Source organism: Thermobia domestica, chromosome 2 (genome assembly GCF_964235325.1).
Source record: "Thermobia domestica chromosome 2, izTheDome1.hap1.1, whole genome shotgun sequence".
NCBI classification, from domain to species: domain Eukaryota; kingdom Metazoa; phylum Arthropoda; class Insecta; order Zygentoma; family Lepismatidae; genus Thermobia; species Thermobia domestica.
This window is the reverse complement of record NC_137455.1, coordinates 48762505-48775171: the sequence shown is the minus strand read 5'-3', so window position 1 is coordinate 48775171 and position 12667 is coordinate 48762505. Positions and strand designations below refer to the sequence as shown.

Genomic DNA, 12667 nt, shown 5'->3' with positions numbered 1-12667 from the left:
AGCTGCTGCTTAGTGAACTTTCACCTATTATATTCTTGAAAAAAAAAATAAATAAAATGAAATCTTTTAGTTTAGTTGCACGGTTATGCCCGCTATGCTCAAGGTGACTGTGATGATGAGGAATGAAATGACGGAATGAAGAGAGTGGGAGGAAACGTAAGAATCCCGAGAAAACCCACGCACAAGGTGTTTGTCCACCACAAAGTTCACTTGGCGCGAGCTGGGATCGAACTAGGGATCCTATGCACCGGAGGTGAACGCTCTGCCACTGACCCACCGCGGCCTATTATACTTTTGTTCATAACCAGACTACAGTTCATTGCATTGTGTTGAAAAGTTGGAGGGGGGGATCTGAGGTGTCCCGTATTCTCATGGAGAAAATATGGGAGGTTTATTTACGCTGGAAGATGTTAATTTCATATAAGACATTTTGAAACATTTATTTATTTCATATAACATGAATTGTATCTTTGTTTTAAATTAATAGACCCCTTTTGGTATTCATATTTGGCGAACGTCAGTCAGGCTTCTGAATGACTTAATCTACATTTGTTCGTTTGTCTGCCGAGCTCCTTCATGGCTAAGCGGTTACTGTACGAGTCTTCGGTGTGGGAGACCCGGGTCTTCTTCCCGGAGGGAGCTCGTGGTTTAGATTCCAAGTTAATCAGTAGGTTCAGTCTCATATAGCCTCGCTGCTGAAAGGAATGTTAAACACAAAATCAACTCAACTCGTTTTTCTGCCTCTACCACTCACACTACAGGATACAACTTTCGGCCTTTTAAGTTAAAATTTTCAGAGTACAAGCACGAGATACTAAATTTCTTGTTTAGATTTTGGCGGCATACCAACGTAAAATATCAAAATGGCGGCCATTTTTTCAAAACAGCGAGTATCCACGCTACGAAGCGCAATTTTCAGTCTTTTAAGTTGAAATTTCGACGGTGGAAGCACGAGATATGCTAAATTTGCTGTATAGATTTTCTCGGCAATCGAATGTAAAATTTCAAAATGGCGGCCATTTTTTCAAAACAGCAGTGAGTAGAAAATTGTTGCAAGTTGTGACAATGATAATCTTGAAATATAAATCACATTTTAACACTTTTACCCCAAAGACATTGAAATATTTCGAAAAAACCCGATTAAACCCGAAAAAACCCAATTAAACCCGAAAATACCCGAAAAAACCCATATGGGCCCAGGTGGGTTGGGCTTTTTCAAAAAAGCCCGGGTTTTTTCAAACCCTGCTGTGATGTGATGAATTTGCTAGATATACTTCACGAAAGTGCCACTGAAGATGGAAGTTCCCATTGAAAATTTAGGCAATTACTAAATAACAGACGAATACCGAGATTAGTTTAAGTGAATAGAGTACACATATGTACTTTCCACCTTATTGCCATACATAAATCCTCCTTCCTCAGGCAATAAGTACCCTTTGTTCTCTCTATAAAAAAGTTTCCCCAATATAGTGATTATCAGCTTTTAACCTTACATTTAAGTTAAAATCGTATTTACAGCTTTCTTTTTTATCGTCTTAGCGATTCAAAACAAAAATATACAAACCAACAAATTATTAAATTATCGACACTCTTACCCTAGTCTTGTTGGTGATCTGGTCTCTTTAATTTTTGTCTTAAGCTGTTGGCTGTTTGGAGTCAGCTTTCTTGACGCAAAATACGTTCTATCTTCCATTCTTCACAGATGAACTAAGAAACATTACACAAAACAATTGTTGTAGTTTCTTAAATACAGCGCGAATCAAGGTAGAAAAATATCTGAAAGAAAAAAAAAAATAAGGAAATAGAAAATACTTCGTGTTTAAAAAAATCAACATAAATCAATCACCTATTACCATCAGTTGGATATTGACTATTTAGAACACGAATTAATTATCGTCATGAAATTGACTGCCTAGAGTTAACATTTTCTTTCAAACAGGGGCTACAAAACATGAATTTAGTTTGGGTTCCTGTATCAAAGAGTTTCACGCTACTTAATTAACCTACAATGAGCTCATTATTGTATGTATTTCATAATATACTTTCAGTTAGGAGAATATCATTTTACGAATAACTACAGAAATGCGTTCTTTCCATTCGCACGTACTTTATTGTTGAAAGAAATTTTCGAAATTACGATCTTAAAAGTATCGTGAAACGGTTATGAAAGAAGAAAGCTAAATATAAATGAATAAAGTTAGAATAATTTTGGACAACTATGCATAAAAACCGGAAGGGGGGGGGGACTATAAAATCCATCAACTAAATTTTACTGTGCAAGATTGTAATATCTGTGAATTGTTCTCATTGATTTTTTTTATTTACTCAAGAAGAAAGGTATATACATGTAAAAATTGTATAAAAATTTTAGTTGTGTGTCTTCAATTTTAAAAAATAATAAATTAATTTTAACGACAATAGCCAAGTACGATGTAAACAAAAATGACGTAGTAGAGCAATTTTTGTTTGTAGCACATTCAAGAAAAGAAAAACCTGGCTACAGTAAGTACAGCTGTCTTCTTTACATTTTGTAAAAATACTACAATTCTATAAATATTTGCTTGAATACTGTTGCTTTTTAAAGATCATATTTTCTGAATACAGTAGAGTCCCTAAAACGCGGCACTCGATAACCCGGCAGTCCTGATAACTCGGTCACACCCTGGAGAGCGAATAAACTCCGTCATACAGTATTTTTCTGAGGTTTGTCTTATCAGGTAAATTACTGTACAGTGTATATTTATTAATTTTCCTTTTATGTATAGTAAAAGCTCTATTCCTTCATAAATTACGTACTTTTCCTTTGTTTAATGGTATTTGGGCAGTTTATTCTCTGTCGTGTTCTCAGGAACCAATACATACAAGTAGGGCCGGCTTTAAGCCGATTGCTCCCACTCGCGCCCCGCGCTAGTGCCGTCTCTACTCTACTCTTCAGTGCCGTTTCAACAGTATATTAGGCCCCAGAGCAAACAAGTCTGTTGTGGTCTCTATAACTAAATTTTGCTCCTAATACATGCCATTCTGCTTGCGGGGCCCCGGCTATGGTACCGTTAAGATGGCTCCGCTACTTTCGACTGTCAATACCCCGATAACAGAACTTTCTTTGTCGTTCTGCGATGAGCTTTAGAAGTCAAACATTTTCTGCACAAGAAACACTTGTGATTGTTAAAAATACGCTTTACGCGACGTAAAAAACAGTTCAAACTATATTTATGCGAGTCGTCCGTGCATTTAAGATATGTACACATAGCAGGCAAGTGTTATACTTTTCTGTTGGCAATATTTTCTTTCATCTGGCAATTTTTCTGCACAGGCGCGGCATATTCTGCTATGGGGGTCAATACAGGTACATCCATGGACTCCATAAGGGAGGGTATGGCCTCTCCCTAACAAGTAAATGAATAGTTTGTATTAAGTTTCCGGGCATAAGCAAATATTTTCTGAATTTAACGCTGCAGTAGTTTCTTTAATTTTTTTACAACTTCTGTTGTAAAAATAAATACTATGTTCAGGGAGTATTCTGCATACCCCCAACACCCCTAACACTCTCTCAAGTTTCCTTATACACACCTCTGGGCGTAAAAATATTGTTTTCTTTAAATTTGTCTAAAAATATAGACCTCTATATCATTATTCTGGGTGCACACCCTCTTTTATTTTGAATATACCACCAAGTAAAATTTCCTGGCGTTCTTGTTGATTGTCATGTGATACTACCGTGAATACCGAGATGGTATCAAATAAATCATCCTCAGTGCGACTTCTTTGCATATCCTTTCTCTTCGTACAGCTATATTAAAAATACAAAACCAGAGGACAAACCTTGCTCTCTACTGCGAAAAATCCCGTGGATTATTATTATTTTTTTTTTTTTAATCAAGTAATGAAAATCGAATGTATACTAGTGCGTACTGGATAGGTGGCTCTTATGAAGGTTTGTCTTCTAACTCGAATAATCCAATGCAAAATGTCATCCATCAGTTCCTTAAGGTTTGTGATCGTCTCATCACCATTTCATTTTGTCTGCAGTCAATAACGATTTCAAGCTAATTATACCTACGATGTTCTCATTAGCGTACATTAGGTTTTCTTGACTTGAAGGTCTGTGTTTCTTCTTTCTGGCTGCAATGTAATATCAGTAGCCCATTTCGTCCCTACCCCGTTCCGACCCAATCCACATGTTTGGTGCTTCATATGGTGTCAGCGGTAACTACGTGGGAAAGATTACATACTATAGTCATTAAAACATACAACAACTAGGACTATAAATACAACTTCAGCATTCTGTGCATTCTTATTTGACTTATCTTGAGCTTTGTTTCTGTTGATGTTGCAACAGGCGTCGAAAAACAGAGCGCAAACACTTGATTCACACACTGGTAGGGAGTCGACATTTAGTTTCCTGCTGTTTCCGCAAGGCGGCAGCACCATAGCGCGGAAATAGGAGGGGTACCCCATTCCACCCCGCTATCCCGTTCTGCCCCGCCTTCCCCTATTATGTGACTTCTTCCTATTTAAAGAAGTTGAACGAAATACAAGATATCACACTTCAAGATGGCACTCATGATAAGCATACCCTCAAATAAATGTCTACTTCCTCCCGGTGTCTGTTAATGTGTTTTTGTTTTTCATCCCTTTACTCGTTTTATAAATAAAATGAAATTTTCAAACTTGAAACACATTGTTATGGCTTTTTCTGATCAATCAGGTTTTTGGCCACTGCGGGCGTCTTTATGGACGGAACCACTTTAAATTTTGCTTACGCTCGTTTCTTAATATTCCACACTTCTCTGCCAAGTTTGGTCAAGAAACTAGGTTTCGACAGCGATATGTTTACTTGTAAGAGAAGGAAACTATGAAATACTGGTACAGAACCTTCTTGAAAAATTGCGAGGCACAAGGGTGAAATAAGTATTTTAAAATTCATTCACTGTCTGCATTTTCATTTGAGTTATTTCTCTGAAAAAAAAAAAAAAGCGTTTATAAGGAATGAACAGGGTGAGCGTTCTCACCAGATCATTTTGCAGATGGAAAAAGTTATAAAGGGAAATGGGACCCGTCCATGATGAGAGATTACTTTTAGTTCCTCCTGAAAGAGGGCTCCAAACGGGAATTTGTTTCGAAACTGTCTTTGTCGTTAATCATTTTTCTTAATCAAGCTTATAAGTAAACATGCAGGGTGTACCGGGGATAAACTGACAAACTTATCATATGTGTTCAGAATCTTTTTTTCTGTGATTTTGATCGGAAACGCTTAAATACGGATAAAGAGTTAATTAAAAGTAATTACTGAAATTGGTCATTCCTCGTACCCTTTTATTATCTCTATCTCTGTATAAGAGTTTTCGATCAAAGTTGCGGATTTTTTCTGTGTATCGATGTTCTGAACACATGCGAAATTTGTCGGCTTTTTCCGGAACACACTGTATATGAATACTTAATCACGATACACATATAAAATGCAAATGATATGTTTGCAATGTTTAGTATCACATACATGTATTTTTTTCATTGAAACTTAGAATTTATCTTCATAAACACCTTTTATTTTATATCTCAAAATACATATACTCCTGTCAGCAGTTAATCATTATCATAACAGAAAATCTTAGGGTGATACGAAAAAATTGACTGCATTTTCGTTTTCACGGCGTTTGATTTAGTAAGATTGCATTGTTTTTCCTTTGCACAATTTTGAAAGTTAAAAATTGTAGATGTCTTATCAGTGCTACAAAGTTTATTACTGATGTAAAAACTCGAGACTATGTACACCACGCGCACACGCTAACCACTTTGACCAGCAGGAAGAGTGCTATATATGTTATACAGACCTTGGTGCAAGTTAGTTGTAATCCTGGGGAACCGCAAAATTTTCCCAATCGCGCCCCGCACCACCTAAGGCCAGCCCTGCATACAAGTATAGCATTGTATTTTCTGAGGAAATACTTGTACTTATCCTTTTTTAAACCGATTCCCGATAACCCGGCATTTTTACAAACTCAGCCATCCTTCGGTCCACACTAGGCCGAGTTTTCGGGGTTCTACTGTAATAACTCGTATGTACTTCAAGTATTAAGTCTCAGATTATTTCGTTTTTATCATTTTCCATTTAGTAATGCCCAATTTTGTTTATATCTTCACCTGGATAATGGATTTTATGTGCTTTGTTCATTGATTTATAGTCCCAAACTAGATCACCTATATAGCAGATCAGTGATATAGGAACAGTGGATCTACCTTTGTACTTCAGGGTTCTACCTATTTATTGAATAATTTTGACCTTCTCAGAGATTTTGACTGACATCAATTTTGACTATTCCGCTTGCAACCTCTTTACTTCTACATTTATTTATGTAGACAGATATGTGAGTAAAAATGTTTCCAGCGAAGCAGACAGCATTGATGGCGTTCAAAATCTTCGAGAAGGTCGAAACCATTCAGCATATAGATGAAACGCTGAAGTACAAAAGAAGGTTCACTGTTCTTATGTAGTATGTATCTTATAGCTTCGATCAGTAAAATGGATCTTGCCATGTTAAGTAAATTAAATTTTCTCTTTTAAAGGACATTTTCTTGGTTAATGACATTAAGGGTCACACAATATATACATTGGAGCTTACTTGGTATTAATGTTATTCTAAAAATAGTTTGAATTTTATTCCTAATGGGGTCAATCCATATGAAGTGATCCAGAATTTTTTTTCTACTTGATCATTTTTAAATTTTCAATATATACTGTTACCGTTATTATACGAAATTTTCACTATAGAAGTATATAGATGTATATTCTGTAAAATAATTTTAACAATGGTCCAAAAAATAAATCAAAAGATTGCGATTTTGGCCAATAATTAGTTTTTGGAACAGAGGCCACAAAATTTTTGAACGGCTCCTAAATCGAGTTTTCGTATTTTTTACGAAATAAGCATATCATACTGAGGTAAGTTATAGTTTGGGTTTGGCTACACTCAATGTAATTCTCCAGATATAAGGCTTATAAGAAAATTTTTGATTGAAATATATTGGATCTTTTGATCAATATATATATATACATATATATTGATCAAAAGATCCAATATATTTCAATCAAAAATGTTCTTATACGGCTTTTTTTTTTTTCATATATACATTCCATGTCCCACTAGAAATATTATACATTAATCTTTGCAAAAACTACAATTTCAAATGTTAAAAAAATTATAAAAACCAGTAGGAAGCATTTATCAACATTGTTACTCTACCTATAGTGAGTATAGAACATATATACTAACCTACTTATTATTTAAAAAAAAAAATCACTTTTGATATTTCACCCCGGGATTATGAACTTCAACTCTTAAAAGTGGAATTTGTTTAATTTCGATACTAAACTCAGGGAGTAATTTTCACTTATTAGGATTCAGTTTAAAGCTTTTCGCGCTAAGATGCACAACTAAAGAAGCGATAATGCTGAAGAAAATTGTGTTTGTCGCAATGATTTTGAATAATCCAGTCCAAAGGTTATATTAACGTCTGCAAAGTCACTAACTGGGCACGAGCTGCTCAACAAAAGTAACCGCTACTCACAAACGGACTGGGATTTTTTTTTTAAATCTTGTGCTGCCAATGTATAATAGAAAATACATAAAAAAATTTAAAATGATCAAGCAACCTTCTTTGGATCACTTCACACGGATTAACCTAATGAGAATCAAAACTTCTCTTTATAACTGTGAACGAGTTGAATTTTAAAATTTTCTCCATTTTTGACAGTTTGAAAAACGTTTTAAAACAGAACTACCTAAGCCCATGTGGGTTTTCTCGGGCTTGTTATTTATCGGATTATCTTAAGTTTCTTTGAAGCAAAAATGTTAAAAGGTGATTAATATAGAATATAACAACATTGTTATAATCTGCAACAATTTTTCTACTCGCTAGTAGATTTTTTAAAGATTTCAAGTTTTTCCTTTTTATAGGATCACGCTGTGAGACTTAATAATATTGTGTTGTTAGTACATTCGTCCGTTACTCTGCACGATAACTCTTGAACGGATGCGAATTTCTTAATTGTTTTCTGAAATAGATAGCTGGAACGATTATTTCGGCCGAGTTTGTTAATGGAGCCAATCCAATAACGAATTAACGGCGAATTTAACATATTAACGGATAATGGCGTCTTTAACGGTAGTTATCTATAGCTCATATCCCATAAACGTAAGCGAATTTTTTAATTCTTGTTTTGTACGAGATAGCTAAAACGATTATCGAAGCCAAATTTGTTAATGGAGTCAATCCGCTAGCAAATTAATGGATAATGATTAATTTTACGGTGGCTATCAAAAGCCCATATCCATACATGTAAGCGAATTTTTCAATTCTGCTTTCTGCAAAGATAGCTTGAACGATTCGTTACTGCTGTCGATCCGTTGAAGAACGGAAATCAATCCTTTGAAGAACTGACGGATAATACCTATTTTAACGGTGAATATCTACAGCCCATATAGGACCTACCATAAATGTAAGCGAATTTTTTCTTTTCTTTTCTTTTTTCTTCCAACAGATGACTAAAGCGAATATCTCGGTTCAGTCCTTTAATGTCAATTCGTTAAAGGATAACGGCGGCTATCTATAGCCCATGTCGAATACATTTAAGCGAATCTCCGAATTCTGTTAAATGTAACAGATAGCTGGAGCGATTACCTCGGTCGAGTACGTTAATCGGAGGGATTTACTGTAATACTAATATGACGTAGAAAGCTACAACCTGTGGACTTGGACACGCACAAAGGTATATCAAAAAATAAGGTGAATCTGCCTCTAAGACCAAGGGTTTTTATGTTGAAGATACCACAGAGAAGGAAGTCAGACGACAAGTGTGCGGTGTTTATGGGCCATGGAACAAAAATAATCTGACATTTACCGAAAATTGGTGGAGAGAGTGTTATGGAGGAGGACTGTGACAGATGACAGGAGTGGCAGACCTGCAACGTCCACCACCGATAGGAATGTGTGTGACGCCGATGCAATGATTCGTAAAAACAGAAGAGTGTGGCTGATTAACGACATTCCAAATCTCATGTGCTTCAGTGAGAAGTACCGTATCGTTCATGACTAACTTGGACTATACATTGGAAGAGGCACTATAGGTTATGTTTCCATAGTTAGGAAACCTGGGGAAGGTTCTAGAACACAGGTCACCCCATATAGGTTAGTAGGTAAGTTGGTTCCTTTCTGTACCACAGTTTAATATTTAATTGACATAGTATTGCCCAGCGAGCGTCAGCGAGTGAAGGCAGGTTAGAGCCCCGCAGGGCACGTTGTTTTCAGTCTTTATTACAGCTCAATCAGAAGGGGGACCTGTATTCTAGAACCCGCCGGAAACATGGAACAACATTTCTTTGCAAAGGGCATGGACGATTTGGTGTCACGTTGGAATATATATTTGCATCCCAATGGTACCTATATCTATGTTGTATGTTAGTATGATAAAATGTACCAAATATGATACAGTTTGAAACATTTATCTCTGCACGTTTTTCAGTAAATCGAAAATTCACCTTACCTTTTGATACACCTTTATATTTCCAAACGGAGGATATCATTTGAATCAGTAAATTATAATCTTTCAAATAAAACGAAAAGCAACAAAATATCTTGAACTGATCCAGATAGAATATTTTAATATTTTGCCGAAACTGCACGTAAGAAATGGCGCGCGAGGTGACATCTTTGGCGGCCTGTATCTCGGCCAGGAATTTCTTTTAGACAAAACAAAAAACTACGTGTTTTTTACTTTGTCTTGAATTTCAACATCTGTTAAATTGAATAACATCTGAGACCATCACGGTAACTCTCCTGCCTGAATTTATATCAATAATGCAGCTACTAGTACCTTCTGAACTGTTTCTTGTGGGAGGAGGTGGGTTCCTAGGTGCAGATTTTCTTTAAGAGGGCTTTATATTACGGGTTTAAGTACAGTTTTACAAATATGCCATAAAAACTACATTGCAAAAAAAAAAAAAAAAAAAAATGTCCAAGGTTGGCACTAAATGCAAAAAATGTATCTAATAGAGTCAAAACAGGGCGAAATTGGTAGTCACTGCGGCAGCGAGTATAGTAGAAACACACTGTGTTCCTCATGTTGCCTGCCTTACTCGTAGGCGAACTCTGTTGTTTCGGATCATAACTTAACATACTGCATTGTCATAAGAATACAGTTCACGAGGAAAAAAATAGATTGATTCGTCCCATGATTATTCCCTTTAGGCTAAAAGATGATCAATCAAAGTGAATGATTGTACAGATCTATGGATTCATAAAATAGGATTGCACCCTACTACAGTATATAGCTATAAAAGAGCACACTTTACATTTCGTATTTCAAGGTGTTTACTCGAAATTCCAAGTATATTCCAGTATATTCGATTTCAAAATTCCAGCATATTCAGTGAAAATATCAGCAAAATTCCAGTATCTAATACAATGATTTTTTAAAAGCTTTTTTCTTTTTCTTTTTTTTAAAGGAATAATCACACTCTTGATGATTTCAGGTTTGTAATCGCTTTACTATCAAATGAATGTTTTATTTTTAATAAATTTAGTTAGCCTTGATTTCTTTGAAATACAAATGATTAGGTATATGTGGCTGCTCACGAAAGCGCTGAAATCTTTACACAAGCAATTAGCCACATCCATACCAAGCATTAAAACTGGCCCTCAGTTTCCCATCATTGGGTATACTTTTACTGACTTCACAGACTAGTTTGTTTCAGCCTATATACTGTACTTGAAGAATTGCATATAATATAATGCATTCATTGTTATTATACGTGAGGTATTGAAAAAAAAAGGAAGAAAAAAGCGGAAACTGAACACAATATTAGTAGAAAGGCGGAAGTTAGTGACTATCTGCAACCCCAAGAGAGGTGGCGTCACCTCTTAACGCCGGATCATTAGGGAAAATAACAATCTAATATTTCAATAACTGTACTGTATTACATTAATTAATGCTGTTTTATAAAATAACTTTTTTTCATAAATTTCACTACTTTCCTTTGACCGACAACCTCAATTCATGACTTTCACTGGCCGTAGACACTCTGCTCGCAGGCCTGATACAATAAGTCATAGAGGCAATTATTTGTATTATTTAAATGCATTATTGAGTTATATTATAACGTGTATAAATAATTGTATATCATTCTATTCTAGTTATAATGCAATATTGTTATTACCCTGGACTTGCAGGGTGGATTATGAAGAATGATGATTTGGATATAGTATACATGAAGCTGCATCAGTTCCCGAAGGAGCAGGACACTCATACTTTTAGGGGTTATTCATTGAGTATGTACGAACTTACAAAGCGGGTAACAAAGCGACTTTTATTTACTTATCGACTGATACGAAAATAAAAAAGAACGTACTGTACTTTATATCTGCATGTGTAGTGCCCTTGTACTTTATCTATGACTATGTGTGTGGGGGGGGATTTAACGCATATCGCATGTCTTGTCCACATGGATACTTCCTACTATTGCACTACGTAGAAAATTTATGGTATTTCATGTAGAAGTAGTAATAGAACATAGAAGAAATGCAGATCAGGGGGGTATATATTTCATAATTTTTCCAGTATTTGGATCAAAATTCCTGTATATTTTCAGTATTTCCATTATCAAAATTAAATTCCAGTAGAATCCAGTATTTCAAGTATTTCCAGTATCAGTAGACACCCTGTATTTGTTCATTATACACGTTAAGAGGTAAGACCCCGATATATTTCGATTACTCATACAATCCTATTGCAAAATCAAGTGACGTCTCTTTCGTAAATTTTACAAATTTATGCCCCCGAAACTGGTTCTGTCATTTTTTCTTTTGTGATCTCAATTAACACATATGTGTCTGTTTCAACGTGAAAATTAGTCTAGCACTGTAGCTTTCTTTTCCATTATGAATTTCACTAAATTGTAATACCATAGATTATGGTAATATATTCTAAATAGTACAAACTTTATATACAGTTTACATTAAGTAGCTAGAGATGTTAACGATTCTGTATGAATATTTGTTTTGATTAGAGAACATATTATTAACCTTTGCAAAAATTATAAGAGTTCTAATAAAGTAATATTTATACTTAAGTCTCTGGATTAGTCAAATAATGATACATTACCTCTAACAACTCTTTTAAAACAAAATGCATTTACTTTCCTATAAAAGTAATAAAAACACACATTCTCAACTTCCAAGACACTTAAAAACTTGCGGGTTCGATGCTCCGTTTCCTGATTGGTAGATGCACTGTTCCGTGTACATATGCGGTAGTGTTCAGACGATAAACTCGTCTCCGATGTATCAATATCAATACTCTTTGAATACAAACGTCTCAATTCGACTATATTCATGCAAATTAAACGAAATGTGACACAACACAAATAAAGAAATATGAATTTCATTCCGATTGTCTTTGAGTCATCGTAACGCAAAAAATTTACTTTATTTTCCGATAAAAGTATAGCACTTTGTTTGTTCCACTTTTCGCGTTGCGTTGCGGTCAAAAAAATTCTGGTATATTGTATTGTGTTGTATTTATTTTCATCCTTTTTCATACAAATTGTTCACAACGTCAACGTGTGAGTTGAATAGAATATTATAGGTACGTATAGAATAGAATAGAATTTCA

At 35.1% G+C, this 12667-nt stretch overlaps 1 protein-coding gene across 2 annotated transcripts in view; it reads right to left on the bottom strand.

Annotated features, from left to right (window-relative positions):
* neb (kinesin family member nebbish) overlaps positions 1-12314 on the bottom strand; it is a 194969-nt gene extending 182655 nt beyond the window's left edge. For both annotated transcript variants that reach the window (XM_081741070.1, XM_081741077.1), the window contains exons 1-2: positions 12158-12314; positions 1596-1776 (exon numbers count right to left, since the gene is read on the bottom strand). In XM_081741070.1, coding sequence (XP_081597196.1) covers positions 1596-1693 — 98 coding nt within the window. In that variant the 5' untranslated portion in view covers positions 1694-1776; positions 12158-12314. The remainder of the gene's footprint in view (positions 1-1595; positions 1777-12157) is intronic.
* Between the last annotated feature and the right edge of the window lie 353 nt (positions 12315-12667).